At 42.4% G+C, this 15,065-nt stretch overlaps 2 protein-coding genes across 6 annotated transcripts in view; one reads left to right on the top strand and one right to left on the bottom strand.

Moving 5' to 3' along the window:
- Positions 1-2,959, top strand: part of kdm2aa (lysine (K)-specific demethylase 2Aa) — a 30,932-nt gene extending 27,973 nt beyond the window's left edge. For 4 of the 5 annotated variants that reach the window (XM_038733327.1, XM_038733319.1, XM_038733343.1 and 1 more), the window contains one exon: positions 104-240. In XM_038733327.1, coding sequence (XP_038589255.1) covers position 104 — 1 coding nt within the window. In that variant the 3' untranslated portion in view covers positions 105-240. Of the gene's footprint in view, positions 1-103; positions 317-2,298 lie in introns of those variants that run through there. The other variant, XM_038733353.1, reaches the window with a different exon arrangement.
- A 5,852-nt stretch (positions 2,960-8,811) lies between these two features.
- spcs3 (signal peptidase complex subunit 3) lies at positions 8,812-15,065 on the bottom strand. Its single transcript, XM_038733307.1, has 5 exons — positions 14,814-15,065; positions 14,142-14,215; positions 13,763-13,839; positions 11,010-11,125; positions 8,812-9,031 (listed from the first exon to the last, which is right to left on the bottom strand). The coding sequence occupies exons 1-5, from the start codon at positions 14,954-14,956 to the stop codon at positions 8,899-8,901; spliced, it is 543 nt and encodes a 180-aa protein (XP_038589235.1). The 5' UTR covers positions 14,957-15,065; the 3' UTR covers positions 8,812-8,898.

Genomic DNA, 15,065 nt, shown 5'->3' with positions numbered 1-15,065 from the left:
TTTAGTGGTCCTTGATGGAGAGGGGGAAAAAAAAAAAGTGTAAGAACTGCTATAGTCATGTTTCCAGAGAAGTGCTGTATTAATAATCCTGTTTATGTGGCAGAGTTGTCTCGCAGCAGACTGAGGAACATGGTGACGCTGCGTCTGTCTGGTCTGGACGTTAGTGAGTCCACTCTGAGGTTGCTGCAGCGCCACATGCCCCAGCTGGAGAGGCTGGACCTGGCTCACTGTAAGGACATAACTGACTCGTCCATCGCCCTGTTGGCAGCAGCCGGAACTCCCACCCGCAACAACCTCACTGAACTCACGCTGGCAGGTGGGTGTTTAAGCACACAGCCTTTCTTCCATCCCGAGTCTGCTCCCTCACTGGTATTTACACAGCAGCAGACGAGATCTAGCACTTTGAAATAGAACCTGCTGACTTTGGACCACCATATTTTTCGTGAGCTACTTGATACACATACTGAAGGTCCCGATTTAAAAAAAACAAACAAAAAAAAAAAGTCCTTAAAGGGTGGGATGGGATAAGAATGCATACAGAGGGAGAGAGAGAGGAGGAGAGAGGAGGAGAGAGAAACTCAGTGCATCATGGGAAGTCCCCCAGCAGTCTAGGCCTATAGCAGTATAACTAAAGTGCAATTTATACTTCTGCGTCAAATCAATGGCGTAGCCTCTGTGTAGCCCCCTACCCTACGCTGTTGCCTACAACGTAGCCTGACATGCACCTCCTCAAAAACGTACCTACACGTGGAGTCAGCGTGGACCGTAAGAACTGTGATTGGTCTGCTAGGTAGCCTTGCAATGCTGCCAAGCCGACAGGAAGTGCCCCGTGCATTAAAGTAACTTTTACTAGCGGCCAAACCAGCGGCTGTAACACGGTGGATCAATATATTTGACTGTCACAACCCAAGCAAAATGACTCGTTTCACTATCTGAATGTGATCTATTTGGTTGATAACATTTGAAAAGGCTATAACAGCCGCACAGATACAATTTTACCCACCATTTACGTTAGCAGAGCGCTAAACCGGAAATTCAACACAGAAAAAAGCAAAAGTCAACACAGTGGACGCTGTAGCACTACCGCCGACTAGCGTTTGGAGGTGTCTTTGTAGAATGACGGAAACACCAACGCACAAGTATAAATGCATCGCTATGCATGTAGACCCTACACAGGAGTTTAAATCAAGCTTAAGGGATGGTTCAGGACTCACATGAGCCAGCCATAACTATAAGCTTTATCAAAGAGGAAAGTCTTAATGGGGCGGCTGTGGCTCAGGAGGTAGAGCGGGTTGCCCATTAATTGGAAGGGCGGCGGTTCAATCCCAGCTCCAACAGGCTGCATGTCAAAGTGTCCTTGGGCAAGATACTGAACCCCGAATTGCAATGAATGTGGTGTGTGAATGTTAGTTTCTGTTTGAGCACTTAGGCTCAGTGTGTGAATGTGAGTGAATGGTCAATGCAGATGTAGTGTAAAAGCGCTTTGAGTGGTCGAAAAGAAAGTAGTACGGAGCATTTACATCTTACATCTTGCCTGCTCTTAAATGTAGAGACGGTGTCTGCCTCCTGAACCCAAACTGGAACTCTCTGGCTCCTCTCCTGGTTCCACAGGCGGTCCTTGAAATTTGCTTAATGTGAGACTTAAACGACATGTCCTGATCAAAGATAACTCCAAGATTCCTCACAGTGGTGCTGGAGGCCAGGGCGATCCCATCAAGGGAAACTATATCTTTAGATAATGCGTCACGGAGGTGCCTGGGCCCCAGAACAATAACTTCAGTTTTATCTGAGTTTAACATTAGAAAATTACAGTTCATCCAGGTTTTAACATCCTGAAGGCACATTTGAAGTTTAGCTAACTGATGAGTTTCATCTGGCTTGATCAATAGATATAACTGAGTATCATCTGCATAACAATGAAAGCTTATGGAATATTTCCTGATAATATTGCCTAAAGGAAGCATATATAAAGTGAACAGGTCAGTGAAGTACAGATCCTTGTGGAACTCTATGACTAACTTTGGCATGCATGGAGGATTCATCGTTAACATGTTAACACAGTTCCTTTAATGCCAGTGAAATGTTGCAGTCTATGAAATGGGATGTGACGGTCTGATAGGAATGAAAGATGAATTGGAGAATGCAGCTCCTGAAATTGATGTGAAGTGATGTTTTGCCATTGTACAGTTAGAGTGTAACTGTAGAGAGTGATTCTTCTCTTAGCTCGTAAACCAAAAACTGCAGAGCACGTTACCCTGACGAAGTGAATGAGAGCAGTTACTGTCTTTGTCTGTCCAGGTTGTAGTGAGCTGACAGATGGCTGTCTGTCCTGCCTGAAGCGTCTCTCCTCTCTGACTCTGTTGGACCTCCGAGGCTGTAAGGGCATCAGCAGACGAGCCTGTGACACCTTCATCTCTGACCTGTCCCACACCGCCCTCTACTGTATGATGGAGGAGAAGCTCATCCAGCGCATGGACTAACACAACAACGGAACCCAAAGGAAACTAAAATCACATTGTTTTCTGATACATGTAAATAAAAGAATCCTTTGGAGTCGTGGGAAGGTCTGTTTTTCACTGTCGATGGAGCTAGGCTAGCTGTTTGCCCTTGCCTCTTGTCTATGTGTTAAGCTAGGCTGATTAGTCTTCTCATGATGTGTGGAAGGTACATGTTTAACCAGACGTCTGGTGGAACATGAGACCACCTTGTGTTGTATACAGACGGACACAGAGCGGACAGTAAAAATATGGGAAATGGAAAACTGAACCTACATTTGTTGACTGAACTTGAACAAAGTAGGCGCTCGTGAGTGTTCTGACATGTACAGTGAATTCAATATATGTGTGTGTGTGTGTGTATATATGTGTTTGTTTTTTTGTTTCTTCCAGGTTAAGATGCACTCCACTCAGACAACGGACATTGTACACAGTGTGAAAACTTAATAAAATGTCAATTTGTACAGCTTTGTATTTGTAGCTTTTGTTCAGTTGCGGAAGCCTGACAGTTCCACGTATGAGGTATCTTCAGCTAAATACTGCAGCTAACAGTCTGTCATTGCATAAGGGAGGTGATGATTGTGACCTGGATTATCAACCTAACTCTAGGCTCCCTTGCCTGGCAAAATTCTTAGTCAGCAGTTACAAATTCATACGCTATTCAATGACATTTTATTTGCATAGCACTGACTCTTAACAGAAGTTATCTCATTGCATTTTGTTATGCAGGCGAGGTCTACACTTAATAATACAAAGAGTACAGAGACTCCACCATTTCTACCAGCATCAAGTTTGTGCAATACTAATAGTGTTCTTTTAACCACATGTCTTAACATGCTAAGAAAACTATGGTTATGTTTTTTTGACTGTCAATTAGAAACACATGTACTTACTAGCTTTTTGTCGATCTTAGACTGGTGAATTGATCTATATGCATGCTTCAGCTTCCACATTAAAGCCAATTACGTTTATCACTGTGATAGTTGCAGAACGCATCACTGTATTCTATATCTACATGAGGCGTGAGCAAAATGCTGTCTTGTTTATATTCAAAGACTAACAAAATACCTAATCACAGACATGGATTACGTTAGAGACGACAGAAGTCTCCACAGACTTGTAGGACTGCTATCACCAAACTCAAGTAATGCACTCTGGTGTCACTCACCCAGTTTACAAATGTTATTGAAAATCAATATGTTGTCATGCAATTGAACTGTACTTCTTGGTTTTGAATGTTTTAATTCATTTTATAGATTCTCTACTGTGCATCATAACGTGTACACAGGGCACAGCCTAAAAAGAGATCCAGGTCTCAGTCTGTTTTCCATGTTAAAATAAAATATACTCTAGTAGGCTATAATATAAACTTTGTGGCCTGCTGTTGTCCTCATAGCAGGACACAAACTGTAATTCAACTGTAATGTTTAAAAAGATTACTCGAAAAAGTGTGTATGTGAAACTTAATGGTGGCCTTTTCACTTTACTTTGATGCTCAACAGAGGGCACTGCTGTGAAGCACAGCTGTCAGACAGCGTCAGACTTCACCTTCAACACGGACTCTGATCAAGGGGGAAGCCACAGGTGAAACTCAGAAGCCTGCATGGAGGGTTCCATGCTTGCTGTTTTAACCACACCCTCGACCTTGTTTTGGTGTTTTGTTTGAAATTGAACATTTAATAGTGTTCCCACAGAATCCCTCTTTATCTGACCACTGTTTGATAACTTTTGAGTTTGTATTGCTGAACTACACGCCATTGGGCAAAAATTTGATGTCTGTCTGATAGTGCTGTAGCTAAATTTAAGGATGTGATTCCATCAGCTCTAAATTCATTATCAAGTCACACAGTAATGGAGGACTCCTATGCTAGTTTCAGTCCCTCCCAAATCGATCATCTTGTTGATAGTGCTGCAGGCTCGCTGCGAATGACACTCACCTCTGTAGCCCCTCTAAAAACGTAATAAAATAAGCAATAAAATGGTATAATACTGAAACTCGCAAATTAAAGCAAATGTCGCGGAAACTTGAGAGGAATTGGCGTTCCACCAAACTGGAAAATTCTCGTTTACTTTGGCAAGATAGTCTTAAAACTTATAGGAAGGCCCTCCGTAATGCCAGAGCAGTGTACTACTCGTCATTAATAGAGGAAAATAGGAACAACCCCAGGTTTCTTTTCAGCACTGTAGCCAGGCTGACAGAGAGTCACAGCTCTATTGAGCCAAGTATTCCCATAGCTCTCAGTAGTTACAACTTCATGAGCTTCTTTAATGATAAAATTCTAGCTATTAGAGACAAAATTCACCAAGACCTGCCCTCAACTGGCACCAACTTATCTCTTAACTCAGGAACCTTAGAAACAGCTGTAGAACCAGATGCATGTTTAGACTGTTTTGCTTCCCTCAATCTTTACCAACTAACAATAATTTCTTCATCTAAACCATCAACCTGCCTCTTAGACTCCATCCCGACTAGGTTGCTTAAAGATGTTTTACCCTTAGTCAGCACCTCTATACTAGATATGATCAATCTATCTTTATCAACAGGCTATGTACCACAGTACTTTAAAGTAGCTGTAATTAAACCTCTTCTGAAAAAGCCCAAACTTGATCCGGATGTTTTAGCCAACTATAGACCTATATCTAACCTTCCATTTCTCTTTAAGGTTCTGGAGAAAGCAGTTGCTAAACAGCTGTGTGGCTTTCTACAGAGCAATAGTTTATTTGAGGATTTTCAGTCAGGATTTACAGTTCATCATTGCACAGAGGCAGCACTGGTGAATGTAAATGCTCCATAGTTGTATAGCGCCTTTCTAGTCTTTTCGACCACTCAAAGCGCTTTTACACTACATCTGCATTCACCATTCACACACACTCATACACTGAGCCTAAGTGCTCAAACAGAAACTAACATTCACACACTGGTGGAACAGCAAAACCAGAGGCAATTCAGGATTCAGTATCTTGCCCAAGGATACTTCGACATGCAGCCTGGAGGAGCTGGGAATTGAACCGCCAGCCACAGCCGCCCCAAATTGAAAATTACTAAAGACCTCCTAATTCTATCAGACAAAGGTCTTGTCTCTGTACTGGTTTTATTAGATCTTAGTGCTTAGTGCATTTGATACCATTGACCATCAGATCCTATTGGAGAGACTGGAACACTTCATTGGCATTAAAGGAACCGCTCTAAGCTGGATTAAGTCCTATTTATCAGATCGATTTCAGTTTGTACATGTTAATGATGAGTCCTCCATGCACGCCAAAGTTAGTCATGGAGTTCCATAAGGATCTGTGCTCGGACCAATCCTCCCTAAGGTACCTTACTACCCCACCAGAGCACTGCGCTCCCAGAATGCAGGGTAACTTGTGGTTCCTAGAGTCTCCAAAAGTAGACTAGGAGCCAGAGCGTTCAGCTATCAAGCTCCTCTCCTGTGGAACCAGGTTCCAGTTTGGGTTCAGGAGGCAGACACCATCTCCACATTTAAGAGTAGGCTTAAGACTTTCCTCTTTGATAAAGCTTATAGTTAGGGCTGGCTCAGGTGAGTCCTGAACCATCCCTTAGTTATGCTGCTATAGGCCTAGACTGCCAGGGGATTTCCCATGATGCACTGAGCTCCTCTCTCCTCTACTTTCTCTCCCTCTGTATGCAACCTCATCCCATTATTGCATGTTACTAACACAACTTCTCCCCTTTCTGGTAGTCTTGTGCTTTCTCGTCTCTCTCCTCTCTCCTATCACTTCCTGCAGGTTTTCTGGCTCTAGAGCTGTGGAGTCTGGATCTGTGGCTGCGGGTCACCTGCTGCCCCCGTGTTCCTGCTCGACACCCTCTGCTACAACAACTATTGTTACTAGTCCTATTGTTATTATTATAATCATTATGATTATCATTAACACTACTGTAAATACCTGTACCATTATTCATTCAGTCCATACATTAACATCACCTTTACTGTCTGTACCTCTGTGTGTATATTGTGTAGGCTCCTCTCCCTCACCTCCAACCCGTGTAGGCAGATGGCTGCCCACCCTGAGTTATGGCAGGGTTTTAAATTTCGACCTTCAGATAGAAAAAGACCTGTGGAACCATAGACAGTACAGTATATTAGTGGACCAAGCCACCCCGCTGATTTGAATGGAGAGCAGTGACGCCAGTTTTGAACCAATAAAATACTACTACAGGGTAGTGATATGTGGATCGATCCTAAAGTATCGATATTTCTGATACCAACGTTACGATCGATACTCAAAAGGATCAATATCTAAACTCAGTCATTTGGAGTGAGTGTGTGTTTTAGTATCACTGTTACCAGGATGGTCTAACTACTCGGTTGATAGGAACTACTTTTCCTTCCACCTGTCAAAGTCATGCTTGCACTACGGCTCTGTGATGGAGCTTCTTTGAAGTGAGCCGCTGTAGCCCCTTTTCCCATGATTAAATACTGACTCTGGCTGACTGTAAAAACAGTCACGCCTGGCTGTGTTTTAGCTGTGAAGGTAATAATGACGCTGTGTGTGATGTGTGTGCAAAGACAGCGAAATACTATATCGGCAATACCAGCCTTGGTATTGGATCATATAGGAATTAAGTAGTATCGCAAATCACTACTACACGTCACTTGAAATTGGATTTCCTACTTGTGGGAGGGGGAGAGAGAGAGAGAGACAACAAAAGTATATTTGCATGTATTTAAATTAAAATCATAGGTGTCATTTACACTGGGGACATGTCCCCACCGCTTTTTGAAAGCACTTGCTAAAGGTTTTCAGAAAATTAGCTTGCAACAAGAAATGTTAAAAATTCTATGAGAAAGGTTACCTTCCACAATAGGAAAACATGAAATGCAATGTAAAGATACACAAAACAGATCTCCCAAAGTAATTTGGGATTTAAAAAAAAAAAAGCTGCTGATTACTGCATTATATTCAATATTTTTATAGTCTGAATTGTCACCGGCCAAATGACTTGTTTCCCATCATATAGACAGACATTTCAAATGTCTCTAGAATGCAGGAAATTATCAGTTTAATGCTCAAAATCTGTGTTTGGTCACACCCCTAATCTGAGCCCTGAAATGTCCCTACCACTTTTCAACACAAAGTGACACCCTTATTTAAAATAATACATGTGATCATATAGTAAAACCTGTTCTGCATGTACACTGATAGCTGGTTACAGTACAGAAAGTCATCTTCTGTGCGGCACGGTGGACCAGGAAGGGGGAATTAAATGAAAACCAACTACGCCAACCTCTATTAACTGAAAGGAGAATAAAGAGAAAGCAAACAGGAACGATACTGAGGAGATAGACGTGATTCAATACACCAAATAAAAAAACAAAAACAAACAAACAATTGGGGAGTAGGACTGCTGAAAGGAAAATAAATGTAAAACTACAATAAAAAAAGGTAGATAAAACAACTTCTTTATTACAATCAAGAGTTAAAAACAGCTTTAATACAAGTTCAAATAAAGAAAGAATATAACTCCAGCGCCCCAAAATAACTTTAATCAAAACTAAGCAGAGATCACATGAGAGGCAGACTACGCTGAGGAGTGCTACCGCTACCCACCTTAAGTGCAGTACTACAAACCTCAACACATTATTCAAAGCAAAAATGGTGTAGTCTATATAGTGCCCCCGTGCAACTACTCACATACTACTAAACTAAAGCAAAACAGCAACAGGGCAAACAAAACAGTAAGCAGAGAGAGCAAGGGAGCACAGGTGGCTTATATAGCCTAAGCCTAATAAGGAGGTTGGCCAGGGGAGGAGTTAAGTCCGGGCTGTATTCAACCCCACCACACCTTAACCTGCACTTGGGGAATCTTTCCCCACCACATCTGCATAAAAGTTATTGTTAAAAATGCCAAAACATTAGAAAGTGTAACCTACAACACTGACTGACTTGAGGATCACCAACTGATGTAGCTAGACGGGTACACAGCTAACGAGTAACGTAGAGGCAGTTGTTGCATTGCCATCCTTTTAATTAATACCAAGGGCACTGCTAGGGGTGCAAGTGTGTGTACACTTTGTCACAGTCAGCCATGGTTTTCGTTCACTTTCAGCATCATGCACCACCATGCTCCTGGAACGCTTTGAGGTTGGAAGTCAGATATTTCAACTTGGAAATTAGAGCTTCTTTGTCCTGTTCACTGGAAATGAATTGTGTGTTTACGTGAGTGTGCAGGAGCTGTTCACTGCACTTCACAACGGGACATGCTTTGTCAACAACGTCTGCGTGCAGGGTACAGGATGTGGATCAACAGTTTGCTAATTATTGTCATTTAAAAAACCTTACAAAGACACAGATGTTCCAATCTCAACTTTTATTATAAACCAAAATGACTTTACATCCATGAAGAAACACCAGTGTACAGGATGTGTGTGTTCCCGTCTGTCTAATAGCTCCTGGTGGTCTCGTATGTGTCTGGGAAAGGGAGGCTGATGTGTCCACTTCCAACCACCAGCGGCAGGATTCCAGCATTGGGAACAACATTCCACGACAGCGTCAGAGTGATGTTCTTATTGGCTCTGGAGATGAGACAGACAGCCAATCCCATTACATAACAAAAAAAGATGAACACTTCAGGGCTGAGTTCAGCGCAGACAAAACGTAGCAAAACGAACGGTGGTTCCCTGAACACCCTGCCATGTACACAAGCGAACTGAATTTTCCTGCCCTTTTAACACCGTTGTGTTTACAAACTTGTTGCAGCTGATTGGGTAACACATGAGACACGCCCACCAAACAGGAGAAAACATACCTCGAAGCCCGTTGCAAAAAAAAAAAAAGTAATCCGAGAGTGTAAGTGTAATTTATTATAGAAGACAAAAAAGATTATTAACTATTGTTTTATTTCTTAAATTAATCGCTACTCAAGTGATTTAACTTTTGTACTCTTACTCAAGTAGCTACTTATTTTGATGACCACTTTTACTTCTACTTGAGTACTTGTTTTTGCAAAGTAACAGTACTTTTACTTGACTACAGTTTTTGGCTACTCTACCAACCAGAATGGGTAAATTTGCAGCAAAAACCTGAGTCCCCTTCCTAAAGTCCTTTAAGGCAAGTCCTGCCACTCGGCAGCCATCTTGGCAACGCCTCCGGGCAGCTACTTTGGACTAACAAGACCAGGCTCCTATCTGATTGAAGCCAGACCTGCAATTTTACTGGTCACCGGGACATAAAAACTACATGAATAGTATCCGCTCTAAAATCTAATAAAAATTGCTGAAAAACTTGATGACTTTGCCCCAAAATAAAAAAGCGTTTTCCCCCACTTCTACTGCTACGGTTAGGTCAGTGGAACCACATGACTGGCTGAAATATGTTTCCCACCACGGCTGTTGAAGCAGATGATTGGCTTTCTGGCTGGAGGGGCCACCTTTGGCATTACAGGCTTTCCCTATAGAGTTGTATTGAGGATTCTTAAAGTGGTGTGTCTCCTGTAAAACATCCCCATCAGAACTCAAACCCTGGATCTGCTGTATGAATGACACTGCCACTGCGATATCCTTCTAAATCACTTCAAGGTCGGGCTGCTCTATTATGGCAAAAATCATATTAAGGATTATTTTGGCTATTAACACAATTACTGATTGACTTGGGAAACATCAATGTCACAGCGGGGAGTAGAACCCGGATCTGTCACACCAGAGGCATGTGTCTTGCATGTGAATAGAAAGTTGTAGTTGTTATAACGCCCTCATGTTGGCTCTACACATGAAACAGCCTGGCTGAGATGGCATTTGGGCTTTTAGGAAGGGGCGGGGGCGCCGCTGTAAAGGAAAGGCTGCACTTGATTTATAACAAGACAAAACTAGTGTCATTGCGAAATGGCATGTGGCACAATAATCGTTATATTTTAATTAACTTGTTTTTATAATCGTTGGAAGCCAAAATCGAAACCTTGATTAAATTTCAATTAACTGCACATCCCTGCTTCAAGGAGATCATAATCATTTAAGACGCCGCTTTTTACGATGCCGTCTTTGGTGACACCGAGTGGTGTAAAAAGCAGGTCTTAGCGTTATAAAACCACTTTTTTTTTATAAAAACATGCTACAATTGTGATGTTTTGTCACACTAATGGCTTGCCATAGTAGGCTCTGTGCGAACATCCTTGTGCCTTCCAGTTTGTGTGACTGCGCGGTTGGCTCTAAAAATTTGATGTAACCTCTCCTGGTTCAGCTGAAAGCCAGAGCACCATCCATGCTGGGGATGGAGCCACATATGTACATGAATGGAATCCGTCTAGATTACTGCTCGATTTGAGGACCATTTATTTTATACACATGTAGTGTGTAAAATGTGTCAAATGTTCATCTGCAAATTAAATTAAAAAGTGTCAAGTAAGTAGTACAATATTTCTCTCTAAAATATAGTAACATACAAGTACCTCAAAATGGTACTTTTAACTACTTAATTTCTGCTTATCCCAAAACCAACCAAAAGGGCAGGTTGTCATGAAATGTTCAGTGAAAGCTGTGCATTGTGTGGGTGTCCAACCTGAGTCCGTTCCCATCATCAAAGAAGAAGTATTTGGACTTCATGTCTCTGAGGTTCAGTTTGGTGTTTTCACCTCGAAGGACGATCTTATCCCACAGCACCACCTGGTTCAGAGACTAAAACACACACACATTTATGTATTTGTTAAATGAATATCTGTTACTTATTGTTTTAGTCAGTCCCGATGTGAAGTCAGTGGCCACTTAATGAAGTAAAATAGAATGCACAACAGTTACCCACCCTTTACAAATATGTGAGAGAACATTAGGAACACCTCTCAGTATAATGCAGTGCATTACAACAGCTGTCTGACAGTGTGACTTTCTATTAAAGGAAAACCGGTGGGGAAAGCAAACCAACAGAGCACAGAGCGGTAGAGTATTATAGACCAATTAGCAGTAAATGCAGCAGTGCATCCGCGAGCACTAGGTCTCAAATTTTCAAACAAACCCGTTATTGATCACAGCAAATGCCACACATTTCTCTGTTGGTGAATCGGCAAAGGCCTGGTTTAAAATTTTACATTAACCACTTGGCAGATCGGGTTAGTTTTGCTGTCCATCACAAGAAGCATGCTGGGATGACCATTGTTGGCTAAAGTGGTTAACTGACAATGGCCACACACAAGGCTAGTCTGTCTCAATTGCAATTGGAACAGACAGGATAAACCTGGGACATGTGATCACAGTGAGAGTACATCTCTCCCTCCCACTGTGTAGAACCCTTTTCCATCTATTCCAAAACCTGTCACCATAAAGAGGTGATGATGATTTTGTAGACAAAGGTTCCTAATTATTACCAAAGGTTAAAAGAGAGATGAATCTCTCTCCCATGATTCATGGTGACAGTGCACTTGACTGACTTGAAACTGAGATGACAGAGCCTCACTGACTGAAAAGGCTGTCCACAGTCCGCCATACTTGGGGACTACCTTTGACCCTTACTTTGGTGGTTGACCAGAAGACAGTTACCTGACCTGTTCTGACACAACATCTTGAAACCAGCAGCCTGGTGCTTTGTTGTCCTGTGTTCATTGTTTCTGTTGCTCATGTTATACTGAACTGGATTGTTGTCTGTCTGCACCCATTTGCTGCCATTTCAATGATAAAATGTCACACACACTAACAGATTCACAGGAGAAGCCAGAATTGATGATGCCAGCTCATTCCATGTTGTTGAATGTTATTGTTTCAGATGTTGTGCTTTCAAAACATGGTCCAGAAAGTTGCCCATGTGTGTCCCAAGAGACCACGTGGACCAAAACGGGGGAGGCTGAATATAGGCTGAATTACTCAACTTACAGATTCTAATAGCATTCTTCAATAACAATTTTAATGCTTTTAACTGTTTGAAATTGCCTACGGTACGGATGGAGGATTAACAAGGGTTTACACTAAAATCTTAAAGTATGAGGTTGAAACTGCTTCGATGCAAGAATTAGCAGCTGTTCAGGGTCAGAAATGGAAGGTAAACTGTCTGTGTCATTGGACACTGTGAGCTCCAAGGTTAAGACTCATTCAGAAACGGCGAGACCGGTTTACTATCTAGCCAGAACCATCTCAGAGAGATTGTGGAGCAAAACAACTACAGACCAACTCAAAATCTCATGCTGTGTGTGGGTCTTTCCCACACGTCCAGGCGTGATCTTACAGTGGATTGAACTAACAGGTGAATAAATGAAATACTGTCTTGTAATTGTTGGTATGTTAAGTAAATAGGTTAGAGTTTTTCATACACAGGAGGCCAGAGCGGTGGCCAAAGCCCTGGGCCAAGCCTGTTTTCTTCCTTGATGGCATCAACAACTCACAGAGTGCTGGTGCTGTATACATATACATACAAAACTTACATAACATACAAAAATGTTTTGGTGAAGCAATACATTTTTCCCCATGTGCGCCAGCGACATTGCCTTCACAGCTGCCCTTTGTACCCATGGCTTCTCTCCCTCACCTGGAGCCAGGAACTTGGGTACTCCATAAAACAGGAAGTTGTTGTAACATCAGTCTACATGCTCACCAAATTTGGGATTCATAAAAGAGTCCCACCCTAAAGACATCCACATGCCAATATTCACTTAAAGTCATAGCGCCACCTGCTGCCAACAGGAATTGACCTCTAACGAAGCAGCCCCCACGGCACGTTTCACCTACATATATGAAATTTCTGTGACACGTGTGTCATATTGAGACGTACCAAAAAGCCTCTTGGAGTGATGCTCTAAACTCAACAGGAAGTTGGCCATTTTGAAAGTTATGGTAATTTTGGATGATTTACAACACATATACACGCCAATATCCACCTGTACTCGTAGCGCCAAGTGCTCTGCAGCGCCACAAAGGAGACACAAAGTGATGATTAACACCTTTGTGCAGCGTCCGAAGCGTGTGGCAAATTCACAGCTGCACCGGCAGAGCTCCAGAATCCGCAACGCAGCCGTTTTTTCTATTGGTGGGAGACCCACCTATCCAACACAGCACCAAAAACACCAATTAAAGGTCCCCTGTGAAGCTGAAGGGGTTTTCTGTCTCCCTCTAAACGAAGCAGGACCTGTTTTCAGAGCTGGATTTATTTTCTGCAGTATGGCGACAGAGCATGACTGCAGTCAGCGGAACACATGCTGATCTGAAGAACACGTTGTATATAACCAAACACAGGTTAACAAATCGGACCACTTCCTAACGTCAGACCCTGGTGTGTGTGTGTGTGTGTGTGTGTGTGTGTGTGTGTGTGTGTGTGTGGCGACTATGACTTACATTGCTCTTTGTGGAGTATTCAGCTGATAGATAGAGAAACAACTGTTTAACATTCCAGTCAAAAATCGGCTGCAAATGTAGGAAAAGTTCAGGAACAACAAAAGAACAGAGGGAAGCAGAGTTGGCTGAGCTCACCTCTCACCACAAATTCACAATTACATTCACAATTGACATGCAGCCTGGAGGAGTCGGGGACTGACCTTCCGATTAACAGGCAACCCGCTGTACCTGCTGAGCCACAGCCGACCCTATCACTGGATTACTGTGATAGTGAAGAAAACCTAACACATCTCAGAGATGTTCTGCAGCCCCTTTAGTCTGCTATCTCAGTGAATGTCTGGCCGCTTGCACATCAGAAATGATGATGTTTAAAGGATATCAGCTGAGAGGTCAAAGGTGATGAAACCCAGATCACTGCGCTCTCTGGGTCCTGTGAAGTCATCAACGTTCTTCCTGTTACACAGCGAGAGAGAAGGGAGGTGAAGGAGGAGAAAAGATGAAGGAAAGTTAAAACACAGCAGGTGGCTCCTTTGGAACACATGTGGCTGTAGGTGAAGACGTGTTTGTTGAGGTCTGTGACATTAGTTCAGGCTGGTATATACACATATGGTATATACACACATATACAGGTGCCAACATGATTTAACCAGTTTTTGGTCAAATTACTGTTTTGGCCTAAATGTAACGCTTTAAAAAATGACTTCCGTTTCATTCATTCATTAGCAGCTGGGAGACGTTCAGTAGAGCTTTTCCGGGTACTAAGCCGGTACACCGCGTTAAAACTGTGCCAGATATGCAATTCCGAGTCTTACAACCGCAGTGTTTCGGGTAAATATATCAAACTGTTAAGTTTGACCAAACCCCACCAGCAGGCCTGCAGGCTGGGTCTTTATACACGAGTAAGTTACCTTAACATTAGTGTTCCGTTTACTCATTTCCCGTGTGCAGCATAACATCAAGCATCATTAATAAATATTACATAGCAATAATACAGTATATAGGCTGCACATGCTAACAGCTGTTACACATGACGCTCGACAATGAATCTTACAGCATGACTTTGGAGACGTGGATGTCCACAGGAACTCTTCTGTCTTTGAACGCTGTCGTGATGAAACAGCCGAAAGTTAAGGCCGCCATGACGCTCAGAGAGAAGGCGAACAAAGAGTTGGCTCTCGACAGAACCGTATTCATATTTAAATAACGGCTACAACTACAGGAATGATAAAACAGCAGTAATTCAATAAGAGATTATCGCACAGCTAGCTAGCTAATGATACTGTGTAAAAAAAAAAAGGAAGTG

Source organism: Micropterus salmoides, unplaced genomic scaffold (assembly GCF_014851395.1).
Source record: "Micropterus salmoides isolate LMB-PRFRI ecotype aquatic unplaced genomic scaffold, ASM1485139v1 Ms_hic_scaffold_1, whole genome shotgun sequence".
NCBI lineage: Eukaryota > Metazoa > Chordata > Actinopteri > Centrarchiformes > Centrarchidae > Micropterus > Micropterus salmoides.
This window is presented reverse-complemented; position numbering and strand designations above follow the sequence as displayed.

Coding starts and splice junctions, on each gene's coding strand:
- spcs3 (XM_038733307.1), bottom strand. CDS start 14,956: ATGAATACGGTTCTGTCGAGAGCCAACTCTTTGTTCGCCTTCTCTCTG. Junction 13,840..14,141: donor CACCTTTGACCTCTCAGCTG/ATATCCTTTAAA, acceptor AACTTTTCCTAC/ATTTGCAGCCGATTTTTGAC. Junction 9,032..11,009: donor GATGATGGGAACGGACTCAG/GTTGGACACCCA, acceptor TCTCATCTCCAG/AGCCAATAAGAACATCACTC.